Consider the following 16,281-nt stretch of genomic DNA (forward strand, 5'->3'; position numbering starts at 1 on the left):
AATAAAATAAAATAAAATAAAATAAAATAAAATAAAATAAAATAAAATAAAATAAAATAAAATAAAATAAAATAAAATAAAATAAAATAAAATAAAATAAAATAAAATAAAATAAAATAAAATAAAATAAAATAAAATAAAATAAAATAAAATAAAATAAAATAAAATAAAATAAAATAAAATAAAATAAAATAAAATAAAATAAAATAAAATAAAATAAAACTTGTAACTTACTTCATAAAAATACACCAGTTCTACTTTTTTGTCAACTGAAGGTGACGGCGACGGTAACGGTGACGCAATTGGCGTTATGTACTTTCACTTTTCTAATTTAAAGGCTGTTTTTCAAAATTTAAAGTGAAACTAGTGAAATATTCTTTATCAAATAAAAGCGGCGGTATTCATTGTAAGCAAGGAAATGAGAAAAACTAAAATATTCAAAAATATAATTACGAAATATTATTTAAACTTTAAATAGCGCTTCCAATGCATATGCCCTAGACAGCCGATAAATAATTAACTTCCCCACGGCTAATATAATTTAAAGTATAAATAAATTAACTTATTTGCATGTTATGAAATAACTATCTGCATTTCCTTTTGTTTTATTAACATTTTCATATTAATTGAACATAAACCAATGATGTACTCTATATATATTAAAATATAAAGACTTATTGTCTAAGTTATTATTCATACAAATATATACATACGTCGTTTGTAAACTGATATAAAGATATGTACGTACATATGTGCACGCTATGACATTTTTATGTTAAGCTGAAACTAGAGAGTAAATTATGCTCGAACAAGCAGTTGCCCTTTCGTGAGTACTTTTGAACTTGTAACGGTAATAAACTTGCAGCGATGAAATGACATACCGCTTGTTTTTGTTCATATTTGCATATGAATATATATATATATATTTTTTTTTTTACTTCTAAAGCTGAGTATATTTATCAAACTATTGTTTGCATTGCTTTTATGTCGCTGAAACATCGCAACAATTGTTGAGCTCAGAAACTGGAGCGCGTCCTTAACGCATCAGCAGTTTTTGATATGGCAAGAGCAATGGATGATAAAAAAGTAGCGAAGGTTGTTGATAGGTGTATATGTACACATACATGCAAGAATATGTACGTATACACAAAGACGACGAATGCAGTAATACGCATTTTCTATCAAACACTGCCTGCAATAGTTGCTAATCTTCTACCCCATTTTCATAGACATTTTTTGAACCAATGTTATTTCAGTACTTACCAATGGCAGAGGTCTAAGTGTCTATATAGATCTGAATGCATTGATATTAGAATAGAATAACGCAAATAATAATAAGCTTCTTGAATGTTGGGTTAGCAAATGAGTAAGTGTTCGTTCTGAAATGGCTAACACCCAACCACAACTATTGTTACTTAGTTATTTTCTTGGGTACAATGTGATCTAGAATATAATTCTTGTACCTGTCTCTTTAACGTACCGTTAATTCCCGTAATGAATGCCAAGGAATGCTTAGTTCGAATGTGGATGAGTTGAAATAAGTATGTATCTAAATTACTCTTTATCTTATAAAGGCTGGATGCTCTTTTACAATATGCTCTAACTTCTCAGCAAACTAAAAACAATGCTAGCATTCTGTTTCTGCGGACAGAGAAACACATATTGGTTTAAGATAATATTTTTTTTTATTCATAGCCAAAGAATAGGCAAAAGGTCTGGCTTGTCTGACGTCCACCACCACATTATAAATTTACCCACTCAAAGATACATCCCCGGTTTCACCAATCAATTTTAAATTTATCAGACTGTTGAAATTTAAAAAAGATAAACTTGGTATACAGCACAGCATTAGTTGCGTTCCCTAACTCGCAAGAAATTGCAAGAATTTACAGGAGTTTTACAGGTTTTAGCCCAGAAAAGTTGGGGAACGCAACTAATATCAAAACTAGTGATGCTCAAAACAGCGCTCGTGGCAGAAACTTTTCGAAGCTCTCTGTAGATTTTATATAAGCGCACACAGAGTAAAAGCTCTCTGAACATCAATGATCTATACATAAACTCAGTCTATTGGTGAATGTATTGTAAAGGCGAGAGAGCGAAACAGTTTTACGGGTCTTGAGTGTTAAGACCTTATCCATCAGCAAGCACACGTGCATTGGCGTTTGTAGAACAGCGATGAGCAGAGAGAGCTTTTACTCTGAACGCGCCTATACAAAATGAAAAGGAAGCTTAAAAGAGCTTTGCCCACGGGCAAGACAGTGCCGATCAGTATTGTAGAGTAACTCAAGCTAGTGAATATTCTAATAAGTTTCAACAAAAAAAGCGTATGAACTTTACTGAACAATACCTACGGAATTTAGAGCAAGTAAGAAACGTTTACTAAATACAGATTACAGTGGTAAGAGACTATCGATGTTTATGAAAAATGCAAGGTATATTGAACTTTTTTTTACTTATAACCATCGATTACTATTGGTTCTTGCCAGTTTGATCAAGCGCGGGTTAACATGGCGTGTGAGTAACATTATTTATTGCTCATATATTAAGCATTCAATTTAACAATCGATTACAGGAAAGTGATTAGTCGCGGCGTAGTTCATCTCACTTCCATTATTTAGATAATTTATTAATCTACAACACGATATTTCTTCACCTTAACACTATGACCAGTCCTCTCTGCGTAGTCTTTCGTATCAACCAGAAAAAATATTGTCTGGAAAGGCCCCAATTCGAATTTCGCGAGGAATAATAGCTTTTTTTCGCAAGGTCGTAAAATAAATGGTCAATGCGGCCCTTCTTTGAAGGGAATGGTGCATTCAAATGTGTTAGGAAAGCTTTTCTGAATAAGCTTTACTACACATATGAATATGCCCAACGCAAAGTATTTGGCTTAGACACTTTTCACTCTTTCAAAAGCTTTTCAGGAACCAATTTAAAACCTTGTTCGTGCATTAAAACCGATTTGAACTTACAATGCTAAAAGCTTAGTGGGTTTTTTTCTATGAACATATGGCTTTCAACCTGAATTGGAGTCATCTGGTCGCCTTGCAAAAAGACCCGAAATTTGCTGCATTGTGTAATTATTTATTAGACAATCGTTTACCGCTATCCTTTAAAATATTTAAATTATAAATCAGAGTTTTTCCACTCCCAAAAGATAGCCAGCACAAATCCCACATGCCTACTTGTAGAATGATTTTGTTTTCTTCTATACTTGAAGCATAGGTACCAACATATGTTCATACATATGTATGTATGTATCTTCGTACATATGCACGAAAGTGTATGTACAGTGATTGAAAAAAAAAAAATGATGCATTGTTTTTCTGCTCCTACATATGTATGTGCATATTTCCCTTCTTCTGCGTTTGACCTTAGTGCAGTGCCTATAGGGCTTTGTAAAGCTTGCAACTTTTATCCAAGTGCATACATATATACACTCATATGTTCTGATTGTTTGCACATTTTTCATTTTCATTTCATATTTGATCACGAAGTGTTTACAAACATACATATATATAGATATATATTCATTATCCATTTGTATGAGCATAAGCTTGCGAATGATGGTATTTGCGATGAAACCGTTCACAAGGCCAACTGAGATCAAGGTTTTTATTTACAGAGAGCTGTACTTTCGCCTAATGAAACTTGCATATAGGTATAGGGTCATGCGAGAATTGTGATTAAAAGTCAGAATTTAATGTAGTTAAAGTGATTTATTTAATTTTGTATACAGTACTTTTAATAAGTAACCAATTCCATGCAATAATTTGTATATTAAGTGGCCTTTATAAAAAAAAGACTTGATTTCACTGCCCGTCCCAAATGGACCAAAAAGTACACAGCGTTTGACCTGTATTGGAAGGATTACTTTTTGGTAATCAAAAATATGGATGACTTGCCCATTGCGGTGTTGGCAGAGCTATCTCAAGGTTTTATAGAGGCTTTTTGAAGATAATACAGCCTAATTGTTGAAATTTGTTTGATAAGAAATTATTCGAATGGCATGCATGATTTGAAGATAATAAGAAACCGCCTGAAAGAGTACCAGATTTCTCAGTAACCGCTATGTACATTAAAAAAAATCAAAAGTGGGCAGCTGAACACGTAGATGTTGATTGGAGCCAATTGGTTTTCACCTACGAGCTCACCTTTTAAATGGTAATTACTATTAAGCATGTCTGGTCCACTGAATGCAGCAAGCTGCTCCAGCCATCTGTGAAGCTTCCAGAAAAGTGAGTAATTTGGGATGATCCAAAACAAAAAACCTCGCCAATTTTTTATATCTTCTGCCAAGTTGCCCCAGTTGTTCATCCCAAGTGTGGACAAATACTTTTGCACTTGGTCTTTCGATTATGCTCGTCGACGCCCTTGCTTTCGTTGTGCACCCATGGGTATGGAATGGAAAGATTTTTTCACCGGCGGTTGGTCCCAACATAGACAAATATGAAGCTAAATTTGCGGAAAACTTAAATTTAAGCGTTTGAACGCAATGTTGTCATCTTTGATTTACTCGAGTGAATTCGACGCAACAGTAAGGCACTCCGCACATTAAGCGCCGAGTCATAGTAGTGTAATCGTTGAGGCATACTAAAGCATGAAGCTTTAATGCCGGATACATGCATTTCAATGAAACTCTGTACACTACGATTCATAATCACGTTTTCGCCTAATCATAAAAGCTCCATAAATCGAAGTGCCCAACATTGTAAAGCGCTTGCCGTTTTGAAATCGTCATCTGTTTACTTTCTTATGTTTGAAATAAAATTTATTTGTCATTTTGAGAGGAAATAAACGAAAATTAATAATTTCGTGCTGAAATTCGTGCAAATGGTATTGAAGCATAGGTGTTTATGCAATATTACACTGCAGAAATATTCGCGGAAGTGTGTAATTGAGAAATGACGGCCAGAAAGCCTATAAAAATATAGGGCGCGCCAGTGTGCAAAAGTCGCGGCGTCATGCATTCGTTTGGGCATGACGAAACGATTACACTATTATGATGAGGCGCGTAATGTGCGGAGTACCTAAGGTATCTTAAGAGTCTCTATCACAAATACCTACGCATGTACATACTCAAATCTTCCAAAGAGTTCATAAACATTATTACGAAGGAAAACATTTCATTTGACTGCATTTCATAAGTTCAAACTGCCTATAGGCGTTCAACGCTTTTATTGCTTTTAGTTCTTAAGGAGCCTTAAGTTTTGGGAAGCTTTGTATGTATGTAGTTGCCGTAGGTGCGTTCACGCATACATACATATCCTTATGTATATGTATATATTTATGTGAGTATGTTCAAGCACTGCCGACTTGTTGAAAACTTTTGCAAAATAAATGTTATGCTTCAGGAAAGTAGGAAAATGAAAAGCTGTGGATGAAGTATGCAACTTAACTGTTAGTTAATTCGACATTGCGCTGGCGACGAAAGCAGCAAGCCCCAACCAAAGAAAATAAAAACACATACATAGATACATATGTAACTATGTGTGTATGTATGTGAATGAAGAACAAAAAAAAAAGTGAAAAATCCTTAATCTGAAACAATGCATAAAGTTGGAAAGAATTTTTTCACTTAAATTTAACTTTAACGGGAAAAGTTTTTTATGCTGAACGCTCTACTGCAACTGGGTAACTCAAACAATAAAACCTTAACTAAGTCAGACAACGTCTAAAAGAAATCATAAAATCAAACAAGCTGAGGCACAGAAAATATGAATGAATGAATTTGAAATGAGCTAAAAGAAGAAAGTAATGCATTTTCTTAACTCTTAATTTTAATATATATGTATGTACAGTGTACATATACTTATGTATGTATTTATAGAATCCGTCTGGTTTGTGACGCTTGACGGATGGTACTTGTCTTCTGAACGCAGTCAAGTAAGTAGAAAAAGATTAAGTATACATTTGTGTATTAATGAAAAAAAATATATATTTTTATAAAAGGCGTAGCTGTGCACAGAAGGACAGAAAGAGGAATGTTTAGTTGAGTTTTGAAGTAGCTTTTGATTTATCTGTATATCCGTAGTTGCAGATTAGCGTGGGCCGAAAATCCACTTTTTCAGAATTTTGATTGGTAATAGCTAAACTATATTTCATTATGTTCTAAAGACAATCGCCCATTTCTTAGCTTATTTCGATTTTCTACAAAAAAGGTCCATATACCAAATTATGTAGGACACTAAGACTTTCGAGGATACTTGTAATTTTATTAAAAAAATGCACTTATTATTAAATTTTTTTTATATTGAACTTTGATGAACTTGGACGAGCCTAATATTTTGACCAAAAATTGTCATCTTTCACACAGATTGTGTTTAGAGCATAATGAACCATATTTTTGCTATTATCAATCAAAATTTAAAAATGCGGATTTTCGGCTCTCGCTGTTTTATGTAGAAAGTTTTGTTTGCAGTGTACAGAAAAAGAATACCTCCTCTTAAAACCACTTTAATGAATTTGAGAAAATATTTAGAGAATAGAAAATATACTTATATAACACTCGAATTTAATATATGTACTTGATTTAAAAATGCGCTTCCTTTGTCTAAATCAGAGGTTCCCAAGATTTTTTTTCTCATAGATCACTTTCAAAATTGTACTGGTTTCGGTGGACCACCCCGAAAAATTTCTACCATATTCTCAAAACTGCTAAAAAAATATGAAGATTTCTTTTAACGATAGAAATTTGCATCGGAGATGAGTTTAATTCCTAAATTGGGAGTAGTAAAAATAAAATTACTACATGTTCTTGTTTTCTATTTGTTAAATAATATAATTATAGACTTGATAAAATTAAAACTAAACATTAATAACGTAACGTAACTTGAACAATTAAAATAACTAACTGTCATCCCAATGAACTTGATGGGTTGACAGTTTTTTTGTTCACCGGAGGCCACTATCCAATTCCTGTGTTGAATTGCTTGGTGATTCCGGAAATCAAGTTAATTTATTTATTTTTTTCTAGGGATAACTTTTCGAGATATTTGCAATTTAACATTATTCAGTGGAGTAGTTCCTTTTAATCATGTATATCTTACTAACAAATTATGAATAAGAAAAATTAAAGCTAGTAAAATGATGGTTTCTGAGAAATTAAATAATCATTGAAGGTTCATTGTGATTTTGGTGTAAAAATGAAAAAAAAAATTAAAACCTTAACACGAAAAAATAAAAAATAAGACTTTGTGTACATTTTTTTCATTTGTGTTAAAGCATGTTCTGTTACAAAAAAATCAAGCTACTAATGAACAAAATCGATGGACAAATAAAGAGGAATGAGTGGTCAAAAGAAGATGCACAAAGATTTTTGCTAGAAAAATTAGCATGTTACTCAAACGTAATGTGACCAATTATATCATAGCTCAGAGAAGTACAGGACCTGAAAACCAAAAATAATACTTTCATATTCATATTACAAACAAATTTTATTGATTAGAAGTTTAACTTTATTCAATAAAAATACAAAATTGGCATATGGGCGAGTAATCTAAAAACAATTGTTTTTAAAGACAAGCTAAAGATTAGTGGTTAATAAAAAAATCAAGTCACGCGGCACCTAACGCCTAGGTTTTTGAGTAGTTATTCCCTCTTTATTTCGGTCTATAAATACGGATTTTTTCAAATACCTCGACACCTGCGCCACCTAGCGGATGAATTCATATTTCACATTGTCGCATTGTCGCCAGGTCCTGAGCTAAGTTTAAAGTCTGTAGCTCATCGGAGGGTGGTTAAAAATGTATTGTGTGTATTGATTACACACAGGTGAAACATAATAAAAGCTTGTAAAAAGGAAAAAAACAGTAAAATTTTTACTTCCGTAAATTGCATATGGCTGAGGGATATTATAAATACAAATATTTCATGCTACTAAGCCGGACTCCACTTTCCGTATCAGTGTTTTCTTTTTTTAAAGGGTATTCCCTTTGCAAATTGTAGCTCAAAACGTTATTCCTCCTTTCCTATAGCATCTTTCTTTAAAAAAATTAAACCCTTTTTATGTCATTATTGGGACGCAATAAAATTTGCTTCAATAGTGCTATTGAGCTTTGTGCCACAATTTGTTTTAAGAAAAATGGAAAAATCAACAAAATCTACGGGGCACAACTTATAGTTGCTATTTTCGAGATCACAACATCTCCCCGTCAGACTTCTTTGTCTAGATTTCAGCAAAAATCGAACCCATATCATCGATGTGCAAATTCAGCAACGCTTACCACTGAGCTATGTACAATGCGCAAACGCTTAAACACCTTTTCCTTTTTCTTGATTGAGTAGCCATTTACAATGAAATTTGTCAGCTAGGGAAGTGAAGTTATTGACAGTCATAATTTATGTGTTGATCTATATGCATGATTCAATAATTAAAGGTTTGCTCATTATTGACATTCGAGTTTTGACACTCCCTTAACTCCCTTACAAAATCTTTGCACACACACACGAACCCACACACAGTGGCTTGCTAAGGGAGCCGATTTTGTCAAGAGGGAGCGAGAAAACTGTTTCCTGAGCAAACCTTTTATTATTGGATTTTATTATCGTGATCTATAAGTACCTTTTTTAACAGAGATATCTAACCTTTTATAATTTTTCGAATCAGATAGAAAAAATACAAATTAAAAGTACGAAGTATAACGGCTCAAAAAGAAGTACATACTTCCAAAAGTAGTGCGGTTGGTCACATTACTCATACGCCATGTACACCTCAAAAACATTCTTTTCTGCTTCTGTTAACGTTTGAATTTTTTCATTATATTTTTCTTGGTTTACGATAGAATTATCTATGCTCATTGAATTATTATCCACGCTTAATCCAACAATAAAAGTGATCACAGCACCTTCCTACATCGATTTATAAAGAATTTGCTAAGCTGCTATTTTGGACCTTTATAAGAAACTCAGCAAATTTGAAGCATTCAGGCTGTCCTTAGTTTTGCCGATAGTTTGCTCCGATTCCATTGGGCAAAATGCAAGTCTCCAGTTTTCCATATTGTCATCCACTTCATTACCCTGAACATTGCCTTGCAGTCTCCTTCTCTTCATCGCAGAAGAGGCAGTATGAACTTACATTCGTGGTTAAATTTTGAGAAGCAACCAGCATTTTCCAGTGGCTTCTGGATTACCTGCAGTTACTTAAAACTCTGTTCGGTTCCCGTTATCTCCACTTAAACATCCATTTCACTAGGCAGGGTATTACAAACGCCTTCGATTTTAATAGCCAAAAACCTGTTTTTAGACCCACGAACCGTCCGTCAAGAAATCTTTGGCCATATCTTCTTAACGAAACTCTCCTCTGCAAAGAAGATTAATAGGCATATACGGCCTACAATACCAAGCACAGACGACTCAGACACGTTAAAGGCGAAAGGAGTATGTGCATGCACCTTATCAACTCCTCGTCACCTGAATGGCTCAGCTGGCAGGCTGGCAGGCTGTCAGCTCCAGCAGCTTTAGTGTTTTTCAGCAGCGTTATTTCTATTCGAACTTCGTCATATTCAGGTTATTCTGATTATTTGTAGAATCTTGACTACTGTCTCCCATTGACGCTTATGTAGTTATGAACGGCAGCCTATTACGAAGAAAGTACTTGAAATTTTAGCATATTTCTCTTTAAACTTTAATCTCACTGAGAACAGAATGTCGCACAACAGTATCACGTAAGAAAGATACAATACTTGAACGTTTAAATAAAGTTATCATCTCTTTGTATTTCCATTACGTCATTTCAGCAGATCAACAGTGTTCATGGCGCTTTTTAAGCCTTAAGCGCGCTAAACTTTCTGGTTAGAAATCCTAGAACGTATGCGTAACGAAAAGAGGCGCGAAAATACATCAGGAATAATTATATGTACATATCGTTACCTTAATATAGATAGGGTCTTTCTATTTTTTTTTTTTTTTTACATAGTGGTTATAAAACCTTATAAAAACCAAGGATCTTTGGTTGCGAATATTATCAAAGCCCTGATTTTTAATAAACACAGAAACTAGTTTAATGATGTAGTAGTTGTTTTTAAATTATTTTTAGTTATTGTTGAGTAATCTACTCCCTTTTCTACAAAGCGGAATCTCGAAAAAAATGAGTTAGGGCCTTTCTACATGGAGGTAATGATACACATGTTAGAAGTCGACCAGAGCTTCTTAAAGTGGGTTCCGCGAAACCCGAGATTTCCATAGAAAAGTCACCGGGGTTCCGCAAAATTAATTTTGGTATGAATAAGAACGGCGGTCAGTTTGAGTTGCACACAGAAATAAAAGTTCTATAAACAGCTTGACCGAGACGCAATTCAAGTACATATTTGTACTCTTAGTTGGTATGATTGCCTTACTGAGTGACATACATACCTGCATGAGAGCGTTGAGCTTGCGCTTGGCCGCTGAAGCCAAAATGTTATATACAACTTTCTACAACAAACGCGTTGAATTGCCAAATAAAATGTGAAATGCCATAACTGAGCACTCGGTGCATCACCTGAAAACTTTTTTTAGATTATTTTTCGGATGGTAGTAGTAATATCGGTTTTGTACAAAATTTATTTACGAAGCATTCATAGAGTATTCAGAGTACTTTGACCTTGAAGCACACATTTTAGTCTGTGGTTCTGAAAGAGTATTGGGTTAATGTTAATACCGGGGACAGACATCTGGTTTTTCTTCCTAGCATTTCCAAAATACCATATGTCTGTCAGCAATTATTATAATATTCTTCAAACGACTATGTGAGCAGCTTTGTATTTTTTTGTAGAAAAATTACAACATTCCGAAGGTTGCTATTTTGTGGTATTCTCATTGTGAATGGGCATTTCGCACTAAATATACCCAAAAATGGCAGATTTCAGCTACTCATTTATCAAAAAATCTTTGAAATTTTCGCGCAATTGAAGCAGAAAGTTTACACCGCAAGTTCTGATGCAATATCTAAGCAATTTTTGCTATATTTTCGAATTTTTATATTTATGTGTTGTTCTTCAGAAACATATGATTTGACACTGAAATATACTAAGATAATGTCTGTCACTAGGGCAGTATTTTAAATACCACAATAAATTTAACAGAATGCAAATCCCAGATGTCGTCTGTCCACGGTATAAGAGTAAATATCAAGAAGTCACTTAAAAGGCCATATTAACTTTGCTTCCTTCTGTCACAGCGTACTCTGTCAACAGGGTTTTCAGCTTACACTTATACAAAAAAACAAATTCAGGGCCGAAATTGGATGCTACCCCAGAAATACGCAGCTTCTTTTTTAGTGAAGGTTTTTATTCAGTAAAGGTTCATATCTAAATTGCAATGCCTTTGAATTTTTGGTAATTTGTTGTGGTGTTCCATAAAATGAACGGCGTTTAGTAAGGGTTCCATTATCTTAAAAGTTTTAGAACCCCTGGATTAGACTGTTGCCTAAGCCATCATGCAATATCTGCATATACATATACCAATGTTTGTATGTATGTATAGACAAGGGGCGCAAGTGATAGTCGCCGAGGCGTACATACAATCCCATAAGTAAAAACGTCTGCGTAGGCGTTGGAGCAGAAGTCGTGTGAAGGAAAAGAAATAGAGCAGCAATTCACATACACTTAGCTACTTCACAGAAGAAGACTCACAGCCAGATAAAGCAGTAAAGCGCTGGAAAAGCGCAAAGCTTGAATAGGCACAGAAATTGCCGGAATTGAGGAGCAAAAACGTGGAGCTGTAGGAGAGTTGAGCGTACACAAAGCTTTAATCTGCAAGTCTTTGAAATAATGCAGACAACTGCAGACAATGTGTCCTTGCCATTCCGTTTACATACACGAATTTTCATTTCCTTTTTTTTACTTTTGTTGAGTGGCTGCAGGCAACTTCGTGTCCTTGTCTCATTCTTTTCGCACATGCACAAGCACACTCACATTAGTACTGGCATAGAAACATGTACATATGTACATACATATGTATGTATGTATATGTGTATGTATGTACAGTCATGCTTGCATTGTTGTCGCTACACGTTTCCCTTTGGTGCTGCATATTTGTTTGGTTCTTCTTCGATTGTCTTTGTTTTTGTGCGCTTCCACAAAAAGAAGAACGAAATGATGTCGCTGTTATTTTATTTAAAGTCAACTTGGCGGTTTGTTTATCGCTCTACTGTTTTCTGTCTCACTGTTCGTTTATTATTGCTGTTTTTGCTATTGTTGACTTTAGTCTAGTGGTTTGGTTGTTGCCAAGCAACATGTCGTTGCACAAAATATCCGCTTGCAATTAAAGTCACATCAAGTCGCATGTCCGGGAATTCGACGTCATTTGCAGAAATTTGTGTTGAAATTAAATGCAGTTTTTTGGCAGGCAAACGATTTGTACCCCTGCTAGATTAGACATACATATCCTCGAACAGAAAAAATTCCAAAAAAAAGTAATTAAAAGGAGATATTGTAACGGGAAAACATAGTGTTGCCATACGCTCGGTAATGTAAAATAAAAATGTATTTTTCTTTGTGATTAAAAAGATTTACATAGAATACGACTTAAATAGCAAAGAAAAGTGCTCAAAAGAATCCCTTTGTCAATTGCACCACAAAAAGGATAAAAAATACCACAGCTCAGCGCCTAGCAAAAAATATACTACAGAGAAAATAACGTTTTAAAGAACGTTAAATTGCCTCTCATTAAAATCGTAAAATGATTGACGCATTGAGGCAAAGCGAATACGAATACATATAAACAAAGTTTGTAAGAGAGATAGAATCATTTGTAACACACTACACGTACGGTGACCAGATTTTTGTGGAATAAAATCGGGACTTTTCTCGTATCGTATCAAAATATAAAAATTTGCTTTTAGAACGAAAAGATCTAAACTTTTTTAATGCAGTTCTATTTAAAACAAAACAAAGAAAACCAACCTAAACAAGTAAGAAAGTCTAAGTTCGGGTGGAGCCGAATATTAGATACCGCGCAAATATTACATATAGTTTTTTTCGCCTTTCCGATATAAGCAGGGGTGATCCGGGGTCCGATTTCAATAATTTTCAGCCTTTACATGGCAAGCCCAATAATCAATCTGAGTTTGGTACAAATTGCTCGAACAGTTACCGGTATATACATATGTGGTCATATGTGGGTGGTGCCACGCCCATTTTCTAAAATTTTATGATAAACGTATTTTGTAAAGAGTTACCGGTTAATCGACTTCTTGTTTCATTCTGTTAATTTATGTATACATTTGTCTCTATCTACCTCGATTCGTTTTGCCAGTTACAAACAACCGTTATGTGAACATAGTTATAATACCCTTGTGCACAAGTGCGCTCGGGTATAAAAATGATGTGAAACTGTATACAAATATATCGGAAGTTTGGTTATCTGTTAGACTGAACATATTCTACCTATCAAGCTTATTAATGAAATCTCCGAAAACGTAATTTTTGAGTTAGCATATGTATCTATATTATTAAACGTGCGATATATGTATGTACACATCTGACTGTCCCACGAATATCTGGAAAAAAAAAAAAATTGTATGTGCATATTCTCTCTATTTGTGATTTCTAGCCTAAATAACGTATACATATACATATGAAATTTTATGCAAAAAATTGGATATGTTTCATATGTTTGAACGCACTTTTAGTAAATTTGCATCTTTAAATTTTTAAAAGAATGGCGGGATTTCTTTCAAGAACATCGAAAAAAGGCTGCAAAATGATGTGTTTTCCAGTCGAATAATTTGTGTTTGTCCTGAATATTTGCTATTGTAGACTTTTTTAATTGGTCTGACAGGGCAGGGCGTATGATGAACATTGAATTATCAAAATCAACTTTTATAGCAAATTCTTTTCCTCCTTAAAAAAAAGTGGTTTCCGTAATATTAAATAAACAAAATAAAATGCTTTAGTATTTGATTAAGGATTAATTGTGGAGGTAGGTATTAATAAAAATATTTTAAAAATATCATTCGAAATTTGTATACTTTTTTCTCCTTATATATATTCATAGGACTTAAATTACACTAAGATTCTTCAAAATGCACTCAAACTTCTCAAACATCTTTAAGGATAATATTTTTAAAGGACATTTTTGGCATGTTCCAAAAGGATAATTGAAAACAAAAGTTATAATTAATCCAGCTTCGAGTTCTTCTTTAAATCGATACCCATATATCCATATTTTGTGTTAACTTTTCGAAATATATTATAATTTATGGTCGTTTGAAAGAAATTTTATTGGAAAGTTGTTAAGAGAAAACTAATAAAAAATGAGGGGGTATGCGTTAGAAAAACAACTTTGCTTTTTTGGAATAGTCTACTAAACGAGTAGGTACACTCATACATATCTTGTGTATATTTTTCATATCCATGATTTTTTAAGCAAATTAGAATTATTTGTTATAGTTTCACCAATTTGTTTGTTAGTATCGTTTAATAAGAAGACAACAAATAACAAGAAAATTACAAAAAAAAATATACACCGAAATACAGCGAGAACACCAGTTTGACAGAATAAAACATAACCAAAGATGAGGGAAAATAAAGATCTAATGTTTTTGGCTCCTTTTATTCTATGTTCTTTGAGATAACGAAAGATCTGCCACTTTTTTCTGAAAAATGGTTTTTCCTTAGCTCCCAACTCACCACACTGTCGTTGGTCACGGCTGAGTGGCAATTGCATATATGTCACAATTTTCTACTAGTTTTAAAAAAGGTTTAAAATTCCAAGCGTTTTCATCATTCTGCTGTTGTCTTCGCTTGAAATAAGAATCTTTCTTCCTTCAAATAAACTGCTTTGCAACTTATCGCAGCGTATATCGGGGTATTTCTCGTTGTAGCAAATACGTAAATTACTCGAATCGCTTACATCAGGCAACTTCTTCCGTGGACGGTCTAATTGCAGCTACATTTTCCTTTTTGTAGCCGCTAGTATTTAGCACTGAAATTCTGGAAAACAATTAAACTAATTTTGTACATTTCATTAATCGCTCTTTAGCATCAACCAAATTATTTCACGGTGTGGCAACTCTTACCAAAAGGCGGGGTAAAATGCACATCAACTGCGCCACCAACATGTCTTCTGCTACACTGATAGCTAGAGTTTGAAATGGGCTTATTTGTTGTTGGTATTCTGTTGTCTCAGCGTTTAGTTGGCGTCCCTTTGAGATGTTCATGAGCTTACGACTACATGCACACACATACATACCTAAAAAAGATTCACTACGTTGCTTATTGTCGCCGAACACGTTTTTCATGCTCATATGAATGCAGCGTGTTCAACTGTCGCTTACAAATTGTAATACGGTTGTACCATTTGTCAATGGAGACACATAAATACATACATCTGCTTGTATATATATATATATATATATATGCACACGCGACTGCCTAGAATTGTCGCCATTCACATATGCATATCTATGTATGTATGTATGTACATACGTATTCCCAAAGCTTCTGACATATTCTCACGTCTGCCTGGATGCTCATACGCCCACACACATACACTTTGCTTTATCCTACTCCCCTCCACTTTCGTTTCTACGATATTTCCGAATCCGGACAGTCTTGATTTCTTTTCAGCTTGTCGCCTGGTGGCCTTAAATGTCCGCTTTGACTTTGAGTGATATTTTCAAATTATTTCACTAAGAGTTGGTTTGCTGCTGTCATATGAGTGGCGGTTGCGAAGGCTTTGCATTGGGTCAAGTGCTCGTTTAACAGCATTCAAGTTTAATATTCTACATACATATTTGATTAAATTTTTTTTTTTTACAAAAATTCCAGTTGGTGTATTGAAAGTTTAAGAGCACTTTGTGAAAGAATTTGCATGATTTTTCCTCTGATTTACCTAGTATAAAAGTAGCATTTTTTCTAAATGTTTTATTCGTTTCTTATTGTTTCAGGCTACTTTTGGCACATCACAGATTTGCATTTGGACACATACTACTCGACGCAAGGAGATGTTATGCACAGTAAGTAAAACATTTTATACATACATACTACACTGAAAATAAATTTTCGTAAATATGCTACGGAGAACTTTCGTAGTCTTGGTTTTCGTACAACGGACGAAACTTTAGTTCATAATACGAACACATTTTTCACAACGAAACAAGATTTTACCAATCACTCGTAAATATAACGAAAGGACTAATGCTTATTTCTCAAGTAGTTTTGCTCCATGGAAATTTTAAATTTTATGTAAATAGTAGCGGCACATTGGGTGAACTAGTAGTCTTGGTTTTCGTACAACGGACGAAACTTTCGTTCATAATACGAACACATTTTTCACAACGAAACAAGATTTTACCAA

General features: G+C 33.9%; 1 protein-coding gene across 1 annotated transcript in view; it reads left to right on the forward strand.

The window, feature by feature from the left end:
• Positions 1-16,281, forward strand: part of LOC118746563 (sphingomyelinase phosphodiesterase D-like) — a 282,083-nt gene that overhangs the window by 118,903 nt on the left and 146,899 nt on the right. Inside the window, exon 2 of the mRNA XM_036480406.1 lies at positions 15,872-15,940. Coding sequence (XP_036336299.1) covers positions 15,872-15,940 — 69 coding nt within the window. The remainder of the gene's footprint in view (positions 1-15,871; positions 15,941-16,281) is intronic.

The sequence above is a fragment of the Rhagoletis pomonella genome, unplaced genomic scaffold, assembly GCF_013731165.1.
Source record: "Rhagoletis pomonella isolate Grant_MI unplaced genomic scaffold, Rhpom_1.0 Rhpom_scaffold_00010, whole genome shotgun sequence".
Taxonomy (NCBI): domain Eukaryota; kingdom Metazoa; phylum Arthropoda; class Insecta; order Diptera; family Tephritidae; genus Rhagoletis; species Rhagoletis pomonella.